At 40.4% G+C, this 27839-nt stretch overlaps 1 protein-coding gene across 1 annotated transcript; it reads right to left on the bottom strand.

Moving 5' to 3' along the window:
• Positions 1–316: 316 nt before the first annotated feature.
• Positions 317–27282, bottom strand: PARD6B (par-6 family cell polarity regulator beta). Its single transcript, XM_024205806.2, has 3 exons — positions 27102–27282; positions 19022–19244; positions 317–1688 (listed from the first exon to the last, which is right to left on the bottom strand). The coding sequence occupies exons 1-3, from the start codon at positions 27165–27167 to the stop codon at positions 862–864; spliced, it is 1116 nt and encodes a 371-aa protein (XP_024061574.1). The 5' UTR covers positions 27168–27282; the 3' UTR covers positions 317–861.
• Positions 27283–27839: the final 557 nt, after the last annotated feature.

The following is a 27839-nucleotide window of genomic DNA, read 5'->3' on the forward strand; positions in this document are numbered from 1 at the left end:
TCTCCTCTCATTTGTAAGAATCTTGATATCTTTTAACATGACCATTTTTGGAGCATGAAATAGGAATCAGGTAAAATGTTATTTTCATCCTATTAATTTTGTATTTGATTTCTTTAGACATTTACATAATGTAATTTACTACAGTTAGTGACTAAGCCCAGCATAAAAGACCACCTTATACAATATTGTAAACTAAGGCCTTGACTACACTTGAGAATTCACAGAACTCTCTCGCAGCGCTGCAGGCGCTGATTACACTGGCGCTTTACAGCGCTGCACTCACTGCGCTCGGGGGGGGGAGGGCGTTTACACACCCCTGAGCGCAGCAAGTTGCAGCGCTGTACAGCGCCAGTGTAGTCAAGGCCTTAGAGAAGAGAATTGGTCCTCAAGGTACAAGAGGAGTAGTAGTAAGACTTTCACATTAGAATTTTAATATCATTGTTAATTGTGTCATTAAGGGGTAAACGCACATGACCATAAATTCGGATTAGACATGCAGCTTCACTATCCACCTCACATGGTAATGGAAATTTACTCTTTAAAACCAGTAGTATAAGTACCTCTGGAAGTAAACATGCAGTCAATACCTCTCAACCATCCTTCATTTTACCGCTGTCCCATCACAGCCAGGGTCATCTACCTTGTATCCTTACAAAATATTTACATGGAATTACATAATTATAAAACTGACATTAATCAGCCCACATAATTTTAAGCTTCCTGCATTTACGGTTTTCCTTACATTTGTTTGCAGGTCTTAAGGACTGGTAGGTTGAGAGGTATAAATTGCATTATATATCAAGCAAAATTAAAAGTTGTATGGCATCTTCAGTTAATGTAAAATACACCATTGAGGCAGTTTCATAATGTTATAATTGTCCCATCTTCTAAGGACTTTTTGTCTGGATCATGTATTTCATACTCCATGTTAACATTGCCTGCTGAATGACATAAGTTTACTTCACTAAATGGAATGAAACCATTTTGTGTTGACTCATGAAGGAGTTCAATTTGCGTTAATGATTCCAGACTCTCACTGGTAGGGACAGCTTTTGGAATCTGCCGTGGCTCATCATTATCTTCAATAATGATGTCATCTTCATCACTGTCGTCTTCTTCTGGATGGAAGTTCTGCACAGTGTGTGGTGTGTAACCTGGAAGACTAGTATCAGTAGACTGACCTGAGCTCCCAGAAGTCCTACTGTTCCTAACAACATTATTTCTTTGATTTGCTGGTCTCACTGTAATGATCAGGTTACGGCTATTTGCAATCATCATGTCTGTAACTTGATCAAGACTCTTCCCTGAGACTTCTATTCCATTTACCTCCAGTACTTCATCATTAACAGCCAGTAAGCCTGTGCTTTGAGCCAGGCCTCCAGGAACAAGTCTGGATATGAAAATCCCTGGTACTTTCTCCAATCCATGTGGTGTTACTCTGACACTAGAGCCATCCCGTATATAGAATCCAAGTGGTTTGTCAGTTCCATATTTGTAAAGTCGCACCCTGCGATGGGTTTCTGGGAGAATGTCCACATCAATAATAGACGACACCGGTCTGAAGTCTCGCGGCATGCTAATGACAATGTGTGGTTTCTTTTTGTGGTTATCCGGACGCAACACATTTGATAAGACATTTTTCTTCCTTGTCATAGTATCCGTACCAAAGGCACTGTAATCCGCATCTTCTGTAAAAAGACAGATAGCATATGTTGATAATTAGTATAGTGTGAACTACTCTGTTCTGCATAGCATGGCTATCAGAAAAGAAAGTTTTAGGCTGACAAGGTGCAAAATGTCTAGTAAAAAGTTCTCAGCATGCTGTACCAGCAACAATTTTCTCTGTCAGTGAGGTAATTATTCTAACATTAACAAAATAAACTATCTTGATTTAAAGTCACTTCACTTTACAATCAAAGAAAAGCTATTGTAAGTATTTCAAAAAAATTAAGCAAAATTAATAGTGTATTGGAGGAGGCAAGAATGAGAATCCAGCTGTTTTAAAACAAGATGTTTATCAAAAATAGTTCGTTCTCTCTCTCTCTATAATATACATACATACACACACACACACACACACCCTACTTAAAATTCTTATACAGAAAGCGATTCCATTTATTAAAATTTCTCCCTGCCCCTAAGTTTCAGTTCACTGGAACAGAAAGAATGAAAAAGGTTCTCTGGCTGCTTTCCCTATTTATTGTCAAGTATCTGGATGCTAGCCAAGTGACCTGGATTCAATCTCCAGAAAATTTAGTTCATTCCACACAATCCCGTCCCTGCTCCTACACTGTGTAGGTAAAATCACTGGTAATCTAAAAACAACAGACCCCGCACAGCAGGAAATACTTAAGGCAAGTGATGTAACCAATAGCCAATGTTATAACTTCCATAATTTGGTTTCAGAGGGGTAGCCGTGTTAGTCTGTATCAGTAAAAACTAACGACTAAGGCTAGGTCTACACTACCCGCCTGAATCGGCGGGTAGAAATCGACCTCTCGACAATCGATCCCCGAATCGACGCTCTTACTCCACCAGCGGAGGTGGGAGTAAGCGCCGTCGACGGGAAGCCGCAGAGGTTGATTTTGCCACCATCCTTACAGCGGAGTAAGTCGGCTGTGATACGTCGAATTCAGCTACGCTATTCGCGTAGCTGAATTTGCGTATCTTAAATTGACCCCCCCTCCCCCCGTAGCCTTAGTCTCTAAAGTGCCACAAGGACTCCTAGTTGTTTTTCCATAATTTGGAGTGACAAAAGTGTCTGAATAGTTTATATTTGCTCAAGGGTTTTTTGTTGTTGTTGGTTTTGGGGGGCGGGGGGGGGAGGGGGAGAGCCTACAAAGCATAAGATGCACCAACTGGTTTTTATGGAAAAGAAAATTAGCTAGCTATAGAACACTAAAATTACTTGTTAGTTCAGAAATACAAATGCAGACTTCTTGTAGCCGTGTCAGTCCCAGGATATTAGACATACAAGGTGAATGAAGTAAAACATATAACCTCACACATTTTTTCCCCTCTAACTTTAAACTTCACTAAATATGCATTTCAAAGAAAACTTCTGTGGTTAAATCTTCGCATCGCATAATTCTCAATAAATATTTTGATATTTCACAACAATCATATTTCACTAGGCTTACTTGGATTAACATTAGCATAACATTGAAGAAGTGCTATTGTTTTGCCTCATTTTAAATACAAACATTTTATTCCCTTATAGAAAAACTGACACCACTACATTGCTTTTCCACTTAGCACATCACCTTCTGGGACTAACTAGCCCTTTGATCCAGGGAGCTGGAATTTCTTTGTGCATGCTGTTGGTGCCCTATCAATTATGCCATATAGTGAGAAGGGTTTCAAAGGCCAAATATTAATCCAAATGGTACGTGAAAATAGTATTTCCATAATTTCGGTCAAGTGTAAAATTTGAGCAGACTTTATGAAGTTTATGCATGGGACTTTGAAAGTAAATGAAGTAAAGAAAAAAAAATGTAGTGCAATGCTCCATATATGGGATTCATAAGATACACATACCAGAAAAACATGTCAGAGTAAACTAGCAGACATCTTCGTCATCCCCTTAAAAAAGTGAACTGTACTGATTGTGTTTACTTAGAACATTAGATAGCTGCACAGGAACCACAGTAGTGCAAGATACTACAATGTGCTTTGGAAAGCTAAAAACCGAGTTCAGTAACCAAGAACAAAAATGGCAATTCTAAATAGTTAACCTAACAATTAATTTCTTTAATGGTTTACATTTTTAGTATATAAATTTGAAAGTGGTGGTTTGAAAGCAGGAAATACAAAATGTAATAATGGTCTGAAAAAGGGGTAGTGGAATATAACAGTTGGAAAATACTAAGTGCCCCAGACAAACAAATATCGGATGGACCTTCAGCGTACCAAGCAAAGTGCTTTACAATTTCACAAGATTTGCACGTTCAAGCATTATCGACAAAACACCTTTAAATTAAGTGAGACACAAGACCTGAAGTATCCTCTTGGTGACCCATAAATACTATGCATCCCATTTAAAGACATCTATTGCAGACCTATTGGAGAGAGAGTAAATCTGTAGCCTATAGTTTTGTCAAATAATGCAATGAAATTTATCAGTGCATGTTTTAGACAAGGGAAAAGAAATGTATAAATCTCACCAGTTGATTATCTGACATGGCTTCAAATAGCAGAGGCAAGTTAATATAAATAATAAGTATTTAACAATAACTGTTCAATGCAATGTAGGGTTGAGAATTTAAGTGAACAGGAGAGGTAGGAAATTTAAAGTTAGCTGCTTTGGTAACTAATACACCCCCTTAAACATACACTATTTTATACTACACAAAAAAACTAATTTACATTAAGGCTGCTCAAGAGCATTTTCAATCAGTCGAGACACTAAAAATCTAAGGAAGTCACTAGTTAAATCAATACTTACATACTACATCCAATAGTGATCTTCTTGCCTTTATCTTGACTCCTATATAACTCCCACTCGGAAGACCATGGTGTCTTCCCAAAATATCCACTCACCCCTCCTATCACCACTGACTCAACCCCACCAATGCCATCTCTTCAACCCCCATGCTATTGCTACCTGAAGTACTGAGGGAACTATGGTAGGACCACCATGGATAGTCCTGCATATGCCACTGCTTCAGGACAAAGAAAAATATTTTCATAGTGCTGCTGCTTGGGGTATGCCAAGAATTTAAATTAGCAATGCCCTGGGGAGTCTCCTCCCATGCTTTGGCCTCTTCTTCCCCCGCCCCCCAACTGCCTCCCCAACTTCCCAAGATCAGGAGTGGTAAGAGTTAAAGCAACATAGTTAACAAATCAAGAAGAAACACTGGGAAGTGTAAAAAATGGGAAAGAAGTAGAACGGGGTGGGCAAACTACGGCCCACAGGCTGGATCCAGCCCATCAGGGCTTTGGATCTGACCTGCGGGATTGCCACCCCTGTGGCACCGCGGGCCTGCGCCGCTGCTGGAAGCGCCCAGGACCATATCCCTGCAGCCTCTGGGGGTGGGGTGGAGCAGAGTGCTCCGTGCACTGCTCTCGCCTCCAGGCACTGCCCCCCACAGTTCCCATTGGCCGGGAACAGGGAACTTCGGCCAATGGGCACTTCAGGGGAGGTACCCGCAGGGGAGGGCAGCATGCGGAGCCCTCTGCCCCTCCTCCCCCAGGGGCCGCAGGCATGTGGTGCTGGCCGGGAGCCTGTCTTAGCCCCGCTGCACGCCGCTGCCACCCCGGAGCCACTCCAGGTAAGCAGCGCCGGGGTGGAGCCCGCACCCCAAACCTGTCCTGCACCACAACCCCCTGCCACACCCATCCTGCATCCCTGCTCTGAGCCCCCAACACTCTGCTGCACCATGCACCCCTCCTGCACCCCAACCCCTTGGCCTGAGCCCCCTGCTGCACCCCTCCTGCACTCTAACCCCCGGCCCTGAGCCCCCTCCGACACTCCGCACCCCCTCTTGTACCCCAATCCCCTGCCCTGAGCCCCCTCGTACACCCGGTACCCCTCCTGCACCCCAACCCCCTTCCCTGAGCCCCTTCCTGCACACCGCACCCCCTCCCACACCCCAACCTACATTCATGGCCCTGCATGCAATTTCCCCACCCAGATGTGGCCCTCTGGCCAAAAAGTTTGCCCAGCCCTGAACTAGAAGAACTTGACAATTCCACTGGCTACATTTCAGGGAGTTTAGTTAGATTATAACAGGATTCATTTTGTTTTATTTAAAAATTTTAAAAGCAGCTTGTTAGAGAAGTTTGGAGCTATTGTGGTTCTTTACCTAGAGAACTAAAACAAAACAAACAAAAAAACCCAAGAATTGGGGCCAAATTTTTTAAAAACTCAGGTCCAAATATCAATAAGGGCTCATTTTTAAGTGTTCCCTGTGCTAAATCTTTGTTGTAACCTTTGACAAAAAAGTTACAGAAAATCTATTTGCTTCCTGAAGAGTTTGCATGAAATTTGATGACTAAATTCAACTGCTCAAATGTGAAAGATGGATTTAGTTCACTGTAAATACAAACCTCAAAAACAACATTAACTATGGAGTCACTACCAATACTTCTAATTACTGTGTTAAATTTGCACAGTGCTTAATTTGTAATGAAAAAGGTGCTGGGGCTCAAACAATTTTTTTTATATTCATAACTGATGCAACAAGGCCAGAGGTGCTGGGGCTATGAACTGCCAAGCCCAGAGGTGCCAGGGCTCAGCCCTGGCACAAATAAAGCATTGTATGTGCACCTTAAATAATAAATATGCAACATTTAGACTGCTGTGGATACTGTGTTTCTTCTGCTTAGAGTGAGAGAGAGAATGTATGCAAAAATTGATGCAAAGTTAGGAAAATTAAATGTGTGATATATTTGAATATGTAATCTAGGGACACTACATTCAAAGTCCACAACTGCACTTTTAAGTTCAAGGTGCAAGGTGCAAAGCGTGTAATTTTAAACTGAATGTGTGAGCCAATGATTACATATTCAACAGGGGCAGAGAGGGGATGGGAAGGGCCACAGAGATCAAAGTTAAGATGGGCTTGTCAGTCTCAGTCCAATTTGTCCACCCACCATATCAGACATCCATGAGATCTCACTTTGGTACTGCGCAGTCCTAGGAATCAAGAATTTTAAGTTTTCATCAAATAAACTGTTATAAACTCATTTGCAGCATTGGTGTAGTGGTGTTGGTTCCAGGATATTAGAGAGACATGGTGGGTGAGGCAATATCTTTTATTGGACCAACTTCTACTGGGGAAAGAGACAACCTTGTGAGCTACACAAAGATCTTCAGCTCTTATAAAGTCAAACAGCTGTAGCATAAAATCAACAATCTTCGTTGGGAAGACGAGCATGTATTAGTTGAAAATCAGTAAATGGATAAGTTGCAGAGTTTATTTTCAGCCTAAAAAGTGGGGATGTGGGGGAGAATCAGGGTTTGGGCTCACAGTATCATGAAAAAAGCAACAGAGGGTCCTGTGGCACCTTTGAGACTAACAGAAGTATTGGGAGCATAAGCTTTCGTGGGTAAGAACCTCACTTCTTCAGATTCATGAGTATCATGAATTTACATACCTGAACAATTGACTAAAAGTGGCTATTTGCATGCAAGCGCAGCAATTGTGGTCCTAAGATTTTGAAAATTCTGGCCTTAAGTAATCATTCTGCATGTTACACACACACACAAAATCAATAATTTTACTTATCCTTTTGGACATTGGTCACTCAGGGAGCATGAGCCTTGATCATCTAAAAAACTGGCAAGCTCTGAGTCATCCGGCTATTACAAACTTAGGTGCTCCCAATCCTTATGGAGAGTCTACAGGTTAGGTTGCCAGTTTTCTTGAATAAAAAGGTCCCCATTAAATTAAGAGGCCAGCACACATCACACACAAAACTGACAGGTCCTTCGGAAGGAGACTGGGCATGTTCTAAATAGCACTGTATCTTGGTGAAAGTTAAATAGGGAGAAAGGACAGAGCAACAAGCTTGGCCTTTTTCCTGAGCCTGGTAACGTCCACTAGAATGACTACCTTCCAGGACAGCAAAGGCAAGAACTTCCATAGGCCTCGAAGATGGAAAATGTGTGCTGCAATGTAAATTTATTTTATTTTTAGTAGGAAACCCAGAATAGCATATATTCTAGAGATCTATAATTACACAATTGGTGCCAAAGACTTAAGATTTAAGTCACCAAGAGGAAAGCCTCAATTTAAATAATCAATTTTAAATCAACTTTTCCATTTCTACCTCAGTTATGTTCTAAAAACGTGCACTCTGTTGATATAACCATTAAAACATGTTGGCTTACATTAAATTTGGTAAATCTTTTTATAGTTAGGAGGGAGTGCTATAACTACTTACATTTATTTAAGCCATTATTTAGCTTATTTTCAGATTCTCAATTGTACATTTTAGTAGGTTAGAAAATGGTTAATACATTACTTATTTACTAGATAATTAACTTTTGCTCGTGATTGTCAAGCTGCATTCGGATAGTAACTGGAATTAAATTAAAACAAAACAATATAGATTTTTTATTAAACAAAACAACCTTAAGTGTTTTGGATTCCTAAACTCCTCTTATCAAAACGTGTTTCACATTTAAAACCAAATGATTTATTAAAACTGAGGGATTAACTGTAGTCAATGAATTAAACTGATTTCAGGTCTGCCTGGGAAAACTTTTAAATTACTCCTGGGGGAATTCTGCACCAAAAAATAAAAAATTCTGCGCACAATATTTTAAAATTCTGCATATTTTATTTGTTAAAACTATGCAACAATCATGCTGGTTTCAATTATTTTGGTAATTTATTTAAACTACAATACAATGGATGAAGAATGGGAGTGGGGAGCATTGGAGGAAATCTCCCAAACACCCTCTGTTTAATAGTAATGTAACTAGTATTGACCCCTTACTTCTGGTTATTAGTCAACAAATATATGCAGCCATATGCTCAGTGTTGCATCTTAGGCAACTGAAGAGCAAGCGAGGGCTGGGGACTCAAATTCACAATTTGTATTGGCTACTGACCATCTCCAGAAAGGTCAGTAGCAAACAGTTCTTGGAGCACATTTTGATAGGAAAATTTCAGTCCAAAAGTTTACCAGTTCTAATCACTAAAGCACCATAAGCATTTATAAGGCCACAGTGTCTTTTACACCACTCTGGTAATGTAAGAAGCCTTAAAATTTTTACACCTGTTTTATACTCCTGCGGGAATTCACTAAGAACAATGGGAACAATTTACTAAGCAGGCAGGCTGCTACATTCTGCTCTGCCTGAGGGGGGACACTTTTCTCCATAGAAACACCCCAAAGCCCTGCCCCTCCATGCCAAGCATGCCACAATAGCAGGAGAAAAGGACAGAGTGTTTCTCTCAAACACATGACTGCCCAGCCCTCCCGTCCATTCAGTGATTTATGTCTCTACTAGCTGCCCCAGGCGCCTGACCTGACCTGCCTGCACTGCAGGGAGGGCTATGTGATCGCTTTTGCGGCTTCCCTTTGTTTCCCCATCAGAAGTCATTTTTCTGCGGGGAAGCAAAGAAATCTGCGGAGACCATGAATTCTGCGCATGCACAGTGATGCAGAATTCCCCCAGGAATATCAAATATGCCTAAGTGAAAGTGACTAGAGTTTAAGTTCCTACTCATCTAAGTCTCTTGAAAATTTGAGTCTCCTAAAGGGCTAATCTACACTACAAAGTTAAATTGGCTTAACTACAATGCTCAGGACTACCAAAAATTGCACACCCTGTGCAACGTAGTTAAGCCAACCTAAACCCCAATGTGTAGACATTGCTAGGTCAATGGAAGACTTCTGTCGACCCTAGCTACCGCCTCTAAGAACTACTTCTGTTGCTATAGTAAGTGTCTATACTACAGCGCTACAGAGGCTCAGTTGTAGTACTGCAGCTGTGCCGCTGTAGTGTTTCTAGTTTAGATGTACCCTAAGACAAGTTACTTCGGCTGACCTATGATGCCATATTTACAAAGCCGGACCTCAACAGTTAGAATAATCTTTCTTTATATAGGAAAATATCTTTATATAGAAACGCAGTCTTTAATTCACTCAAAGTTTTTGATAGAGGCTCATGGATTCAGCATATTTTTTTATTTAAATATTTTAAGAGATTACAATAAATTTAGGCCTTATATTTTATATTCAATTTCATTTTAAAACAGTTTATTTTTCAAAAGAAAACATCATTTAAACAAAAAATCAAAAAATCATTTTTTTTTAATAGATTTTATCCACTCTGCATACATGATCGTAAATCAGACATTTGTAAACTTTTAAATATCACTATGCATTTTTATCTGAAGCTTTGACATCAATTAAGACCATTAAAAATCACACCCCTAGAAAATGTACCTGGAGAAGTGTCTATCTTTTTCCAGAGATGGCTAATCCAAACAAGAGCATCACATAGCACCATAAGAATTCGCTACAGCACTAAAGGCACTGTAAACTGAATGTGAAATTTAAACTACAGAAAGAAACACGAACTATGAAAAGCTATCAAAACAGGTCAGAGAATTTTTAACCCCTATAGTTAAAAATCTGTGATTATAAATGCCATTTTTCTGGAGTTTAATTTTAGGCTGAAAGTTCACGTGCTGATTTTCAGCTGATACTGATTTAAGTGATAGCAGCACAGTTACTGTAGGTAAAGGGAGAAACTATTATTGTAGGTATAAACAATAGGTTATACAGCCTTGGACATTAGAACCGGTTTTATTAACAATGTTAGCTGGGGCAAGGGTTATTTAGTTTTAGTCATGGGATCTTTAACTTCTGCCTCTCTCACTGATTGTTTATACAGAAGAGGCCTTGTAAATGATGTAGAAATATTTACAGGACTTACTGTTACATATAAATAGAAATTTTAAAATTATCTAAATACCTGAGATTTCAGAAGTCTAGTTTTAAGGTTGTACAACCAAGGCCAAATTCAGCTAAGCTGGTGAAAGGCAGTATGTGTCTCCCCACAAGTTCCTCTGCCCCTGGGAAAGTCCACCCTTGCAGAGGTGATGCAGTGTCATCACCCTTCATGAGTTTACTACTAGGTATGCAAGAGCATGTAAGAAGGTTTAACTCACTGTTGCTCCAAAGGTCGATCAGTGGGGGATTTTTTAAGAGTCACTGAATGCACTATGTAAATCTGTCAGGATTTAGACTGTTTTAATGGCCCCTCCTCTGTCAAACCTAAACACAGACTTCAGCTTTCATAATATTTATTCCAATTTCTGTAGAGTAGACCCATTTTAAAGCAAGCATCAAAAGTAAGTTGCACATGCACTCTGTATTTTTGCTTCATTTCTTATTAATGATAAAATTTGGATTGCTGATGACAACATATCTAGAGTGCTCATTTTATGCAGTTCCCACTCCAATGCTCATGTTTTCCTTTTAAAATAGTTTCGTAACTTTTACTGTCAAAGTAGTTGTAACTTGGTATTTTAATAAAAAAGGTGTGGAAAAATCACCTATTTATTATAGCACTGGTAGTAAATATGGTTGAGAGTAAAATGCTGTCAGTTACAACTCTGTTTCCAGGTGCTCACCACTTTCCAAAGGAAATTTCTTGAGCTGAAACAGTTTTCCTTACTTTGTCTCATCCAAAAGGTGGATTTCTAGGAAAATCTGAGCCATTTATGTAGAGCTGTTTTGAATTTAAAACTACAGAAATAACGTACTTTGTTCTTGAGACTGAAGAAAATTAGCTTTAAGAAGCCTCAGGGGAGAAATTGCACACACAGCTATCAGACAACGGAGTGTCACAGAGTATTAACAGACATCAGCTAGTCTTTGGCTTACCAGTGCCCTTTAGGTGTGAAAATAAGACAGGTTGAATTTTATTGCTTAGTCTTGGCTTAACTGTTGACTGTAGACTTTGGGGTTATGTTTTTTTCATTAAAAACTGAGGGGTAGATAAGAACAGCCATACTGGGTCAGACCAAAGGTCCATCTAGCCCAGTATCCTGTCTGCCAACAGTGGCCAATGCCGGGTTCCCCAGAGAGAATGAACAAAACAGGTAATCATCAAGTGATCCATCCCCCGTCGCCCATTCCCAGTTTCTGGCAAACAGAGGCTAGGGACACCATCCCTGCCCATCCTGGATAATAGCCATTGTGATGGACCTATCCTCAAAAAACAAAAACAAAAAAAAAACCCCACCAACTAGATAACTTCATGAACCCTGTTATAGTCTTGGCCTTCACAACTTCCTCTGGCAAGGAGTTCCACAGGTTGACCATGTTATGTGAAAAAATACTTCCTTTTGTTTGTTTTAAACCTGATGCCTATTATTTTCATTTGGTGGCCCCTAGTTCTTGTGTTCTGAGAAGGAGTAAATAACACTTCCTTATTTACTTTCTCCACACCAGTCATGATTTTATAGATCTCTATCATATCCCCCCTTAGTCGTTTCTTTTCCAAGCTGAAGAGTCCCAGTCTTATTAATCTCTCCTCATACGACAGCCGTTCCATACCCCTAATTATTTTTGTTGCCCTTTTCTGAACCTTTTCCCAAGTCCAATATATCTTTTTTGAGACAGGGAGACCACATCTGCACGCAGTATTCAAGATGTGGGCGTACCATGGATTTATATAGAGGCAATATTATATTTTCTATCTTATCATCTATCCCTTTCTTAACGATTCCCAACATTCTGTTCACTTTGACTGCCACTGCACATTGAGTGGATGTTTTCAGAGAACTATCCACAATGACTCCAAGATCTCTTTCTTGAGTGGTAACAGCTAATTTAGACCCCATCATTTTATATGTATAGTTGGGATTATGTTTTCCAGTGTGCATTACTTTACATTTATCAACACTGAATTTCGTCTGCCATTTTGTTGCCCGGTCACCCAGTTTTGAGAGATCCTTTTGTTACTCTTCACAGTCTGCCTGGGACTTAACTACCTTGAGTAGTTTCGCAAATTTTGCCACCCCACTGTTTACCTCTTTTTCCAGATCATTTATGAACATGTTGAATAGGACTGGGCCCCTGGGGGACCCCACTATTTACCTCTCTCCATTCTGAAAACTGACCATTTATTCCTACCCTTTGTTTCCTATCTTTTAACCAGTAACCAATCCATGAGAGAACCTTTCCTCTTATCCCATGACTGCTTACTTTGCTTAAGAGCCTTTGGTGAGGGACCTTGCCAAAGGCTTTCTGAAAATCTAAATACACTATATCCACTGGATCCCCCTTGTACACATGCTTCTTGACCCCCTCAAAGAATTCTAGTAGATTGGTGAGGCATGATTTCCCTTTACAAAAACCATCTTGACTATTCCTCAACAAATTACGTTCATCTATGTGTCTGACAATTTTATTCTTTACTATAGTTTCAACAGTTTGCCCGGTACTGAAATCAGGCTTACCAGCCTGTAATTGCCAGAGTCACCTCTGGAGCCCTTTTTAAAAATTGGTGTCACATTAGCTATCCTCCAGTCATTTGGTGCAGAAGCTGATTTAAATGATAGGTTACAGACGACAGTTAGTAGTCCTGCAATTTCACATGCGAGTTCCTTCAGAACTCTTGGGTGAATATCATCTGGTCCTGGTGTCTTATTACTGCTTAGTTTATCAATTTGTTCTAAAACCTCCTCTAATGACACCTCAATCTGGGACAGTTCCTCAGATTTGTCACCTAAAAAGAAGGCTCAAGTTTGGGAATCTCCCTCACATCCTCAACTGTGAAGACCGATGCAAAGAATTCATTTAGTTTCTTCGCAATGGCCTTATCGTCCTTGAGTGCTCCTTTAACATCTCGATCGTCCAGTGGCCCCACTGGTTGTTTAGCAGGCTAAACTTTGCTATTACTTTGTGAGTCTTTGGCTAGCTGTTCTTCAAATTCTTTTTTGGCTTTCCTAATTATAATTTTACACTTCATTTGCCAGAGTTTATTTCTTTCTATTTTCCTCATTAGGATTTAACTTCCACTTTTTAAAGGATGCCTTTTTGTCTCTCACTGCTTCTTAGACTTTGTTGTTTAGCCATGGTGGCTCTTTTTTAGTTCTCTTACTACGTTTTTTTAATTTGGGGTATACAGTTGAGCCTCTATTATGGTGTTTTTAAAAAGTTTCCATGCAGCTTGCAGGGATTTTACTTTTGGTGCTGTACCTTTTAATTTGTTTAACTAACCTCATTTTGTGCAGTTGCCCTTTCTGAAATTAAATGCTACAGTACATAAGAACCAAGTATTGCAACATTCAACAATATACATTATAAATTAAACAGAAAATGCAAGAGTTAGGACTCTTATAGCAACATAGCACAACTGTAGTATGCACTCCCTTTGTTCATTCTTTCCTTGTTAAATGTACACCACAGAACCAAGTTAACATTAAACTTTTGCATTTTCTGATTTTACATTTAAGCTGCAACTTGTATGCAAATTGTGTATATGCAACATTAATTATTTTAAGATCTGTAATACCTTGACATAATGGGGTTTGCAAATAGTGTTTAGCCGTACTAAGATTTCTTCCCCCCCTATTTAAGCCAGACTTATTGAAGTCACCATGGGAACCTAAACTCCAGTTACAAAAGCAGGTTTCTTAAACTCATTTTTGCAACTAGAACTTAAAGAATACCACAAAAGACACCTCCATTTGAACACATGCCTGAAAATGCAAGAAAGGGCCATTTAAAAGAAAATTAAGATTTTGGAAACTGCCTCTGTTAGGAAAGATCTGAACTTCAAGAGTTTCCTATCCTACAAAATAAAAAACAAACACCCCTCCCCCCTCAAAACACAGTAAATGTAACTCTCTCAGAAATCTCTATTACTGAGCTGGTGTTTTAACCTTTTAAAATCCATTTCTTAAAGCTCAATGATGCACTGTGAAGTATTCCTAAACTTAGAAGTCAGAATGCTACCACATTTCCAGATCAACAGACTATACAAACCATTGTGGTTTTTTTGGATACTAATTAGCTTTGGATGTTGTCTAAAAATTCTAAACTAGCACAAAACTTAAGGTAGAAAATTAGAATTACATAATTTGGGGGAGAAGTAGGGAAAGCCTGAAGAAAACTAATTTCCATAATTCTGCCAGGCAGCAAGATTCTGTTTAACCTCTCTTCGATTCCCAAACAAAATTTTCTAAAGCAATGTCCGAGTACAAAGACACCTTTGTACTGAAATCTAGCTAATCAGTTTATAGTTACAGTGAAAAATATTTTGGCAGAATGCCAAAAAACAAGGTGTTAATAACAAAGATGTAACGGTGAATGTCAGCTTGGTATAAAAACTTCCTGTTTTAATGGTCTCAAACTCACTGGTGATATTAATTTTATGTGTATGTTATGTATTATTTAAAAAAAGTCTACAACTGTTGAAACGGAGTTTCAACCAGATATTCTTCGGCACCTGCAATTGCACAATTTGTGGATAAGCCCTCTGATATGCTTCCAAAGGAATGCACTTATTGGTAAAGTTATCCTTCAAGCGTCAAACTTCCAAAGATAAACAGAACAATCTGAAGACATTTTATAAGAGTACCATAATTCTGGGGGGAAAATAAGATTTTTTTTTTTTTTTTTTTTAAAAGTCAGCCACACTAAACCTAACATTAGTATTTAACATTTATGAAGTGACATGGAGAAAAGAATGGAGACCTGAATATTGATTAGAGGCATTTCAAAACTAAATTGGGAAAACTTTTACAGGTATTTCAAAACACTGGAAGCATGGGAAAACATCTAGAGACATTCCTCAAAAAAAGAAAAGTTTAAAACCCAACTCTTCTTTCATTCCACCAATTATCGAGCAGGACCAAAATTAATTGCATAGAGAATTAATGGGGTGCCAGAATCAATTTGATAGTTTTTCCCCAAACTCTAGTGACTAAACAATTCTCATTTAAAAAAGCAGTGGTGAGCATTAGGACTGTTGCTGTTTTTGTCTATCCTCAGCATCTCTCTCTCAGCCACCCTGTATCTACCTCTGCAGGGAAGCATTAAGTTGAAGCAAAGAAGTATTACACTTGCAGCTGGTTACATAATGGAAGTGATTAAAATCATACAGTCCTGCTTTGTTGTGGGGTAATTTGTTCATGACATTAGCCGCCTATTAGTCTATGTCCTGAAGCATGAAGATTGATTACACCTGTAAAAACGTATAGCCAGTGTAACTGCAGGCTATATTTATTATGCTATGGGATAGTCATCCACAGGTTAAAAAAAAAAAAAAGCCCTGTACTGCACGACAAATGCCAGAAAGTATTGTAGTGAAAAAGCTTGCATTAGCGAGGAAGGATTAAGTGATTTCCTAAGTCTCTCTCCACCTTTATATGTCAAATTTATTATTTTCACTTTGCTTCTTTAATTTTCTGTGAGTGAATTCTACATGTTAAGTAAAGTGGTATTAAAAAAACCCAGTATTTCCCTATATCTTTTGTTTCATTGAGTACCCTGTGTTCTTATATTGTGGAAGAGGGCAAAAAGATATGCCCAGCTGGTCTTCACATTTGTTTCATCCCTAGGTCAGGTTTCTCTTGCAGACAGAGAGACTCCCATATATCTTGACTGAATTAAAGCCACATTAGTTCAGCCTTTGAATTCCCTTTTACCACTTCCAAGACATCAACAATACCTGTTAATCTGTTATAAAAGGAACTTCAGGATGCAGATAGGAGTGAGCTACTGTCTCTTAATCTAGGTGATAATGTTATGTTTAACCTAGACAATATTCATCTCTGGGGAAATTTAACTTTTATTCTAGCACAGCCAATGAACTCTTTATAAAGCTAACAAATTAGAAAGAAGTAAAAATAATCAACTCACCCTGCTAGGGTGTGTCCACACTAGGAGAAAAAAAGTGTTCTCTTACCACATTAGCCAACATAATAAAATCCCAGTGAAGACAAGGCAGTCTCTAGTTTTCACCTATTCACAAGTTGAGGTAAACACTAGCAGGAACACGTTTACCTCAACCTGCTAATAGTGTTAAAACTACAAACTGCCTTGCCTTTATTTGAACTTAAACTCATGTTGGTTAACATGTGACCAGGCCACCTGTTTTCCTGATGAAGCCAAGGCCTTTGACATTTTATTGGGGGGGGGGGGGTCTAGCTATATCATGGGTATTAATTATAACATTCAGGATTCTAATATATTCTGCTCTACTTACATGTACCTCAGGTTTTGGTATGGATGTGTCCCTCCCTTGCATTCTAGCTTCTCATTTAAAATACACATCAATTTCTAAATAAGCAAAATGCTGGGATTAGACATTTTCAGGTGTCTGAAGAAATACCTACTTTTCCTCTCATATTGTGGTGGTCTACTGCTAAGGGTCTTGTCGTTCCCCACTATCTCTGCTTAAGTTATATTGGGTATAAACTTTCCCATGGGAAAAATCTACAGGTTATTTCTGTTATTCAAGCAATGTAGCAGAAGAAGATGATACAAAGGTCTCAAAAAGGGGTGGCAGTACAGAAGTGTAATTTGTATCATCTGTCCCCTCAACAAATTCTAGTTTCAAAAGTGACAAATTGAAGCAGCCTTGTCAATGGTGAGTATTTCTTCAGCCATACCTTATTTCCACTTCCACTGAAGTGCAGACACAAAAGTTATGCAATTGAACAGGAAAGAGAGTACAATTACACCTAATTGAGCAATAAAACAAATTAGAAGCTATACTGCATGGATTTATAAGTAGTTTTCAGCATCATGAAACTAAGCCTGAACTGCTAACAGACTTTTTTTTTTTTTTTAAATAATGGACTGACTGAAGAAATAGAAGAAATCAGATTTTTTCAATTTGAACAAATTTTAGATTTATATCACCCTTCAGTACAATCTTTTTCTAAGTAATCACACTGGTACAATATAAATATAGGTACTGGCTGTCAGACTGATTTTGAGACCCAGTATTGGGAACAACTTTGAGCTCTATTTCCTAGTCTTCTACAGCTCAGACATGGAGTCACAGAGCAATAAGACTGGTGTCAAAGAGGAGTGGAAAAGGGGAGGAAAGACAATGGCTGGTTGCTACAGTGTTTCCCCTTGACCACTTACGGAAGTGACTTTAAAAATTAAAACTGGTCAGTGCCTAGAACTGAGAAACGTCCCATACAATACCAAAATAATCTACATGTCAATCATGCTTTAAGAATGAATTTTAACATGAGTACAGGGAGTTGCATGTACAACTGTAGTAACAAAACATATGGTGATAAATGCAACCTTAGTAATCTCAATCTGACAAAGTGGTTTATCTGCTCTCATCATATGGCTGCTGAAGGAGCTTACATAGAATCTAGAGACGGAAAAGACCTATTAGGTCATGTAGTCCAGCTCCCTGCCAATTCAGGATTGAAACAGTCTTTACCTGTTCCATGAAGACTTAAATACAGCAAATACATTTTACTGGCAACATGGTGGTTGGCAAATGACAAATTTTTATTAAGGAGTTCTGTTGGGAAAGAGGAAATCAGCTAAAACATTTTTCTAAAGAGTTCTCTTTTTTTTGGGAAGAAGAATCAGAAATATTTATTTTTGCACTGGGAAAATATCTGTTTTATTAATCTTTTAAATAGTAATTACTACAGATAGCAAAAGCTTTATTCGACATGCAACAAATTATGAATACTTTGAAACAGCATTCAAAAGATGGAGTTTAAGGATAAGACCAAAAAATTTAATCTGGAAATTACACCTATTGCTGAAAGAAAGATGTGGGAGAAGACAAATTTCCATTCTGAATAAGAAATAATCATTCCATTGGAACTTTGATAGCGGAAATAAGCAACCATTCAACATGACACTTAGCAAAATGTAACATACATCAGGTTATAAGATTAATCTTTTTAAGCTATACTGATGCCCATTGCTTCAAATAAGATATCTGTTCAAACCAAGTTTATTTTGTATTTCAGTAACGTCCTATTGTCCAGTTAGGATATGATGAATGCATGATACTGTTAAGCTTTCAGTGGAAATAAAACCAGACATGAGCAACTGCCTTTAAACAATATACAAAAACATTCACTGGAGAATGTTGATTCAACTTTAATGTTTCTATCCAATTTGAGTAAACTAAGAATTGAATATGTTCATTAATGAAGACTTCATATAAAAGCAGTATTTCTACTGAAGTGAGGATGGATTTTTCGTGGAGCGAATAGGATTTAAAGCAAAGTATTACAGACATTCACAAATGTAAAAAGACAACAACAACAAAAAAGAGAAAAGTAGCTTAGTAGCAGAGTTATAGGACAGAGGGGACTCTCGAGCCCTACAGCAATGGTGCACAATACATTTCGAAACAGCCTGCTGCAAAGGACAGTTGGGAATTCCCAGTGAAGATCAGTAAGAAGTCAGTACACATCAACATGGAGAAACAGGATGTCTAATTGGGACTTTTTAAAAAAATAATTAGATTGGGGCAAAATACGTGACCGTGTGCATGGATACTGCTTTGTACACAGTGGACACTACCAGTACTCACAATTAGTGAACTTACCTTTTCTTTGAATGAAAATCCTGAGCAGAGGATTGGCTGTGGAAACTGCTTTATGATAATTGTCATCGTTGTTGATAGGCAGCAGATCTCCATGAATGTCTATATACCCAACTAAAACTTCAACATTGGGGATCTTGTGCACATGCTGCAATAATCCATAAAACTCCTCAAACTTTCCAGGTTTGGTTCTTTCCAGAGAAAACCGTCGAAATTCAGCTCCAAACTACAATAAAGACATCTGATTTTAGTAAGACAAATCACTATGTACACTAAGACAACAGGATAACTTGAAAGTTACAGTAAGTGTTTACCGGGTCAAAAATTTGATTTACAAAAATATGATAAACTTAATGCATAGCCAAAAGATTCTGAAGATTTGAGTGAAAAGGTGACCTTTCAGATGTACTAATGTCAGAGGCCATGCCACATGGTTCAAAATATGTATGCAATTATTTCTGTCTTGAAGTAATCTGCTCCAATGCGATGTCTTGATCAGAATGTGTTTACTTTTGATTCTGTGCAAATATTTTTGTTTTTACTGTTATATTTAACTCCGAGCCCAAATAACCACATGTAAGGTTAAAGCCTGGTCTACACCTAAAAATTAGATCAACCTAGCTACACTCCTCAGGGCTGTGAAAGATTCTGCACCCTGTGCGATGGAGCTATATAAACATACGCCCCGACTGTTGGGTTGGTAGTGATTGCATGTCTAACATAGTGAATGCCAGTGAAAATGAGGTAGGATCAGAGGCTAAAACAGGGAAAGAATAAGTTAAAAATTACTTAGACAAGTTAGATGTTTTCAAGTCACCAGGCCCTGATGAAATGCATCCTAGAATACTCAAGGAGCCAATTGAGGAGATATCTGAGCCATTAGCGATTATTTTTGAAAAGTAATGGAAGACTGAAGAGCTTCCAGAAGACTGGAAAAGGGCAAATATAGTGCCAATCTACAAAAAGGGAAATAAGGACAACCCAGGGAATTACAGACCAATAAGCTTAACTTCTGTACCAGGAAAGATAATGGCGCAAATAATTAAGCAACCAATTCGCAAACATCTAGAAAATAATAAGGTGATAAGTAACAGTCAGCATGGATTTGTCAAAAGCAAATTGTGTCAAACCAACCTGATAACTTTCTTTGACAGGGTAAAACGCCTTGTGGATAGGGGGAAAGCGGTAGATATGGTATATCTTGACTTTAGTAAAGCTTTTCATACTGTCTCGCTTGACCTTCTCATAAACAAACTAGGGAAATACAACCTAGATGGAGTTACTATAAGGTGGGTGCATAACTGGTTGGAAAACCATTCCCTGAGAATAGTTATCAGTGGTTCACAGTCATGCAGGAAGGGCATAACAAATGGGGTCCCACAGGGATCAGTTCTGGGTCCAGTTGTGTTCAATATCTTCATCAATAATTTAGATAATGGCATAGAGAGTGTAAGAGTACTCTTACAAAGTTTGAGGATGATACCAAGCTGGTAGGGGTTACAAGTGCTTTGGAGGATACAGTTGTAATTCATAATGATCTGGACAAACTGGAGAAACGGTCTGAAGTAAATAGGATGAAATTCAATAAGGACAAATGCAAAATACTCCACTTAGGAAGGAACAACCAGTTGCACACATACAAAATGGGAAATTACCGCCTAGGAAGGAGTAATGCGGAAAGGGATCCGGGGAACATAGTGGACCACAAGTTAAATGAGTCAACAGTGTAACATTGTTGCAAAAAAAAGCAAACATCATTCTGGGATGTATTAACAGAAGTGGTGTAAGCAAGACAAGAGAAGTAATTTTTCTGCTCTACTCCGCGCTGATTAGGCCTCAACTGGAGTAGTGTGTCCAGTTCTGGGCGCCACATTTCAGGAAAGATGTGGACAAATTGGAGAAAGTCCAGAGAAGAGCAACAAATATGATTAAAGGTCTAGAAAACATGACCTATGAAGGAAGATTGAAAAAATTGGGTTTGTTTAGTACGGAAAAGAGAAGATGGAGAGGGAATGTGATAACTGTTTTTAAGTACATAAAAGGTTGCTACAAGGAGGAGAAAAATTGTTCTTCTTAACCACTGAAGATAGGACAAGAAGCAGGGTTTTAGCCCATGAAAGCTTATGCCCAAATAAATGTGTTAGTCTCTAAGGTGCCTTGTTGTTTTTGCTGATACAGACTAACATGGCTACCCCTCTGAAACATATTTCTTGGGTTCATGTTGCATAGTTTAGGTCTAATGTACCACATAGGAAATGGGATCCTTGCTATTGTCATGACCAATTCTGTCTCTCACGTTTATTTTCAAAAATAATATCATCAAAAGTTTTATTTGCATTCAACTTGGGAGTCTGTGAAAACCCAGCAGAGACAAGGACCCTATAGTACCATACTAAGTCAAACAGTTAGCACAACAAATTGAGAATTCTCAATACCTTCTGAACTTCAACACTCCTCCTCCCTTTAAAGATGTTTAAATAAAGGAATTCACTGCAAATATCTCTGTTCTATAGATACTCTAATGACACTAACATTAGTGAACAATAAGGTAGAATGAATTACTCACATTCTGATTTCAGTCACGCCTGTGCATAACAAAGTAAATAAAACCTGCATGAGGAACTGCCTTCAGTCAAGAGCAGTGTGCTTTATTATGACATCAATAAAAGAACTTCTCCTTTGTTCCCATTAACTGTTTCCCCAAGAATTTGAAATATGCAACATCCAATGAATTTCCCACATATTATATATATTGCCACTGTTTGTATATTACTTATAATTAATTTTCCAGTACTGTAGTTTAATGTGACAGACATCAAATATAATTTCACATGAGCTAAAAAGGACATGTTTAAAGTTACAATATCATAAAATGTCCAGCTTTTCAGAAATAACTGCATATTTTCATGCATACACTACAAGCACATTTATTGTGTCTACAAAAACAACAAGGAGTCTGGTGGCACCTTAAAGACTAACAGATTGTGTCTGCATGCTTGTGCAGTTACTACAATCATGCAAGTGACAGTCTCAAAATCTTTTTCCAATGTAATGCTTGCTGTTTCCATTTCAAAACAAATATTCCAATTTCATTGTAGTTTCTGTTCTTTCCCAAAACAACATAATTTTTGCAATTGTACATCATGTATTTACATGGTACTTTACTCTCTTAAAGAGACAGGCTGCACTATGCAAAACACAGGACAAGAAAGTTATGGGGGATTATTCAGACAGGAGAGAGTGCTTGAAGAGGTGGATTTCAGAGGGGAGGAGAGTATTTATCCAAGAACTGTGGGCTTGTCTACATTGGCACTTTACAGCGCTGCAACTTTCTCACTCAGGGGTGTGAAAAAACACCCCTGAGCACTGCAAGTTTCAGCGCTGTAACGTGCCAGTATAGACTGGTTTCAGAGTAGCAGCCGTGTTAGTCTGTACCTGCAAAAAGAACAGGAGTACTTGTGGCACATTAGAGACTAACAAATTTATTTGAGCATAAGCTTTCGTGGGCTACAGCCCACTTCTTCAGATGCATAGAATGGAACATATATTGAGGAGATATATATACACACACACACATACAGAGTGCATGAAAAGGTGGGAGTTGTCTTACCAACTCTGAGAGGCCAATTAAGTAAGAGAAAAAAAACTTTTGAAGTGATAATCAAGATAGCCCAGTACAGACAGTTTGATAAGAAGTGTGAGAATGCTTACATGGGGAGATAGATTCAATGTTTGTAATGGCTCAGCCATTCCCAGTGTAGACTGCGCCCCCAGCACTGGTAGCTACACCCCTCATGGAGGTGTTTTTTTAGAGCGACTACACAAGCCAAATTCTTTAACATTGCTAGTGAAGACGTGCCCTGTAGCACTTCAACAACATGAATAAACAAATGTAAGAGGTGAAGTATCACCATTTCATAGATGGTAAGTGCAGCACAAATCCCTTCTTTATGCTAGGAAATTGTCAGATCTACACTGATAGTTACACGGTTTTGAGAAAAGGCAACGCTGATTTTCAGCATGCATTGTTACAGAGAACAGACTAATGCCGACTGGTCTTGTGCTGGCTGTATCATCCTGCCTCTCTATTACTTGATAACTTCTTGCAGCAATGTTCTGAAGTAATGCAGACATACCAATCCATGTGTCTAGAATACCAGAACTAGTTTGACACAGAATCTGTCATACCAGATTGAGCCCCGTGCCTCTAGAAAGAGGAACCTCAATACACTGCTTATCGTGCAGCGCAGTATTGAAGGGGAAAATGTCCCCATGACCTAAACAGTAACTAACTTACATCCTAAAGAATGATATTTAGTTACCCTTATTTCAGCAAATACAAACATTCTTGGTGGTAAAATTATCCAGTCTTAAAAAAAAAATATTCATCTACAACATTTGTTGCAGAGAATTTCAGGGTGTGAAAGAGTAAAGCTTTCCCATAAGTTTATCTCTCTCCCCGACCCCAGCCAGGGAAGATGATCATTATGACAAAAGATGTGCTGAATCAAAGCATTTCTACTGCAGTAGCATGAAGGAGCCCCAATCATGGTCCAGGAATCACCCCACTATGCTAGCTTGTACAAACTCTTTACAAAAAAAGACTGTCCTCACTAAGAACTTACAGTCTCTTCTATCATATTGATATCAAACAGGCATGAACATAAAAACATCTGGTTCCATTATATACTTTCAGCCTGTTTTCAAACACCACATTTGTCTGGGGCTTTTTGAGACCTAGAAGCCTGGGTTGAAAAAGGGTTTGTTTTTAAATATATACTCATGTTTTGTTTTGGCTATTTACAATGAAAAAAAAGTTAGAATAAAACTTCAGAGCAACTATAGTTTCACTCATGCTTAACTAGTACTTGGAGTCATGGTCAGCAGGTGCCATCACTCTTTAGCTTTTGTCCACACAAATCTTCTGAAATTCTCCCATGGTTCCTCACTTGCTCTAGCACAGGGGTGGGCAAACTATGGCCCGGGGGCCACATCCGGCCCTTCAGACATTCTAATTCAGTCCTCGAGCTCCCGCTCCAGCCGGGGAGCGAGGTCGGGGGATTGCCCTGCTCCACGTGTGCCGTGACTCCACGTGGCTCCTGGAAGCAGTGGCATGTCCCCCCTCCAGCTCCTACGCACAGGAGAGCCAGGGGGCTCCACATGCTGCCCCCACCCCAAGCCCAACCCCCCAGCTCCCATTGGCCGAGAACCACAGCCAATGGGAGCTGCAGGGGTGGCGCTTGCGGATGGGGCAGCGCACAGAGGCACCTGGCCACACTGCCGCATGGGAGCCAGAGGGGGGACATGCTACTGCTTCCGGGAACTGCTTGAGGTAAGCACTGCCTTGAGCCTGCACCCCTGACCCCCTCCCACCCCCTGCCCCAGCCCTGATCCCCCTCCCACCCTCCAAACCCCTCAATCCCAACCCAGAGCACCCTCCAGCAACCCCAACCTCTCATTCCCAGCCCCTCCCCCCCCCAACCCTCTGCCCCAGCACGGAGCCCTCTCCCACACCCTAAACTCATTTCTGGCCCCATCCAAGGGCCTGCATCCCCAGCCGGAGCCCTCACATCCTCCCACAGCCTAACCCCCAATTTTGTGAGCATTCATGGCCCGCCATAAAATTTTCATACCCAGATGTGGCCCTTGGGCCAAAAAGTTTGCCCACTCCTGCTCTAGCACCAATACAACCTACAGCAGAAATCGCTGGTATATTTTTTACCACCCTTAGGGTAGTAAAGGGTAGTAGTAAGGGTCACGTAACCCTTAAAAATGCATATGCCCTGTCCACATTAAAGCTACCAGTTATTGTAAACAAAGATGGAAACTATAGAATAGACAGGATTGGGCTTCACACTGGTAAAAATGTTTATAACCAATCAGCATTACAGCTTCCATCAGTGGAGAAACATACAATTTTCCCCAATATATGTGCACCCTTAAGCCTTGCCTAGACAAGAGGAAAATGTGCTTTTTAGATCAATATGAATTAAACTAAACCAAATTAAGGCCACATTAATTCTGAACAACAGCATCCACACTGGGATTTAATGTCATTTAACTAACTTCAAATTCACACCTCTAGTTAATTTGGTTTAATTTTCCCAGCTGTCCCTGTGTAGACAATCCCCAAATTACCTAATTCTATTTATGTATGCAGTGTTGTTGTAGTCATGTTAGTCACAGGATATTAGAGAAGCAAGGTGAGTGAGGCAATATCTTTTATTGGACCAACTTCTGTCATAGAAGAGCTCTGTGTAAGTTTGACTCTCTCACTAACAGAAGCTGGTCCAATAAAAGATATTACCTCATCCACCTTGTCTCTCTAATTCAATTTAGGTAAAATGACATGAAACACTCCTTAACACCCAGTTTAGACACAGTTCAACACCTTGACAATTGTGGGTTATATGAGCAGATAACAAGATTCCAGAACTGTTGTACTGCATCTAAATTAGGATCTTGTATAGACTAGGATAAAAGATTTTTTTTGCAAAAACACATTAGCAGCGCAACTTATTTTTGTTCTGTTCACACTAGATCTTTAAATCATGTTAAAACATGTTAGCCAGCATGTTTTTAAAAATACATTTTTATCCTAGTCTAGTAAAAAAGCATAGTATTAGGGGCATTTCAAATCATGTTAGCTAAACTGATTTTTTGAAGAGCACCTTTTTTCCCTAAAAAGCAACAGAGTCTCCTGTGGCACCTTTAAGACTAACAGATGTATTGGAGCATAAGCTTTCGTGGGTGAATGCCCACTTCGTCGGATACATCTGTTAGTCTTAAAGGTGCCACAGGACTCTCTGTTGCTTTTTACAGATACAGACTAACACAGCTACCCCTCTGATACTTGACACCTTTTTTCCCTAGTAATTTTCCCTATATAATCTGCATTTGTTTTCCTATATATTCTGTTAGTCTGCATTCAGTTTCAGGGGGAACCCTCTCAGTCTTGTTTTACACTTCAATGGAGTAATTTTAGGGAAAGCAGTGTGCCTGCCCAATCAGTAAAGTTATGCTGTAACTTCTGTTAAAGACTATCAAATTTTGCAGTGGATGATCATCTATAACCCTGTTGGGGATAGAAGGGGAAAAAAGTGATGAAGAGTGATCTGACAAGGGGGCTAGTGCTGATAGGAGGCATCAGGCTACAGTAGGGTGACCAGACAGCAAGTGTGAAAAATCGGGACGGGGGTGGAGAATAATAGGAGCCTATATAAGAAAAAGACCCAAAAATCGGGACTGTCCCTATAAAAATCAGGACATCTGGTTACCCCAGGCTACAGGGACAATACCCAGTATTAATTATTACTAGTGTCAATCCTATAGCTGTTTGACTAATATCACAAGGCTGTGACACAATACACCAATGGCTCTCAAACTTTTTCACTGTTGACCCCTTTCACATAGCAAGCCTCCGAGTGCGACCCACCCCCTTATAAATTATTTATATATATTTAACCCATTATAAATGCTGGAGGCAAAGCAGGGTTTGGGGTGGAGGTTGACAGCTCGCAACCCCCCATGTAATAACCTTGTGACCCCCTGAGGGGTCCCAACCCCCAGTTTGAAAACCCCTGCAATACACCAATCATCTTGCTCCAAGGCCCTGGTACAGGTACCAAGCAAAAAGAACTGTCCTAGATCCCCTGAAAACCCCAAGAGAGACCCCTCTACCCTTAGGCAACCTGGATCTTCCTTGCAGACACACTCCCCAACACCCAGGACTTCCTCCCCACCCTGGGAATCTCCCTCTTGGTGCCACCTTCTGCAGGTGAGTCGTCAGCAGCTCTCCCTCCCCCCACCCAGTACAGAACTAGCCCTGGCCCCGTGCCGACAACTCACAGGCAGACCTTGGGTGTGCTCCCCCAAGGGATTCCCCGAGCCCAGATGCCCCCCTCCCTCAACGCTTCCCTCCTGATGACCCCAACGTTCACTGAGGCTCGTCCTGCCCCCCGCCCCCCCTCACGGACCGACGCCCCCCCCCCCCCCGGGGGCCCCCCCCTCCCCCCCCCGTTTCAAAGGGCCGCTCCGCCCCCTGCGGCCCCTCACGGATCGTCGCCCTGGGCCCGCTACCCACCTTGCTCTTCACTTCCATGGTGCCGAGGCCCCGGCTGCCCCCAGCGCTGCGGTGGGTCCGGTTCATGCCGCCAGACGGTCTGTGTCCCCGGGCGCGCTGTGGGGGGAGGGGGAGAACCCGGGCAGTTCCGAGCCCAGCCTCCCAGCCACAACCTGCTGCTGCCGCCGCCGAGCCTCCTCCTCACACACACCCAGGAGGGGGGAGGAGCCGCCCCACAGAACGCCGAGCTGCGCCTGGCACCTGCCGCTCCCGGGAGAGGGCTGGGGGCAGGTAGCGCATGCGCGCCGAGCACTCACAGAAGGGAGGGGGAGTCTCGGTGCACCTGCAGCGAGCGCGCATGCGTAGCTGTCGCCCCGCGAGCGAGAAGGAAAGAAAGCTTAGGCGCACCTGCAGCCAGTGCGCGTGCGTCCAACGTGAGCACCTGCTCGCCTACTTTCCAAAGGGGAAGGCGCACGCGCGGCTGCGAACGCCAGGCGGGGGGTTGGCAGGTGTCAGTACCCTATTACTAACTGACCTGAGGTTATTGTAGGCAAAGACCCACTCTCAGAACTGGGATTGTGGGGGGATGCAGCACACCGCATTGCAGAGGCACAGTAAGCCCCCGGTGCTGGGATTGCGGGGGCACAGTACACCACCCAGTACTGGGATTAAAGAAGGACTCACCCCCACAATTCTGGGATTATGAGGGCCACAGTGCATCACCTATAGTGGGATTATGGGGGGGTCAAAGTGCCCCCG

The sequence above is a fragment of the Terrapene carolina genome, unplaced genomic scaffold (genome assembly GCF_002925995.2).
Source record: "Terrapene carolina triunguis isolate 2854851 unplaced genomic scaffold, T_m_triunguis-2.0 Scaffold130, whole genome shotgun sequence".
In the NCBI taxonomy this organism is placed as follows: Eukaryota; Metazoa; Chordata; order Testudines; family Emydidae; genus Terrapene; species Terrapene triunguis.

Excerpts from the sequence above, each read along its gene's own strand:
- PARD6B (XM_024205806.2), bottom strand. The coding sequence starts at position 27,167 with ATGAACCGGACCCACCGCAGCGCTGGGGGCAGCCGGGGCCTCGGCACC. Across the intron at positions 19,245-27,101 it reads CCATGGAAGTGAAGAGCAAG|TTTGGAGCTGAATTTCGACG; the intron begins GTGGGTAGCGGG and ends TCTTTATTGTAG. Across the intron at positions 1,689-19,021 it reads GATTTTCATTCAAAGAAAAG|AAGATGCGGATTACAGTGCC; the intron begins GTAAGTTCACTA and ends GTCTTTTTACAG.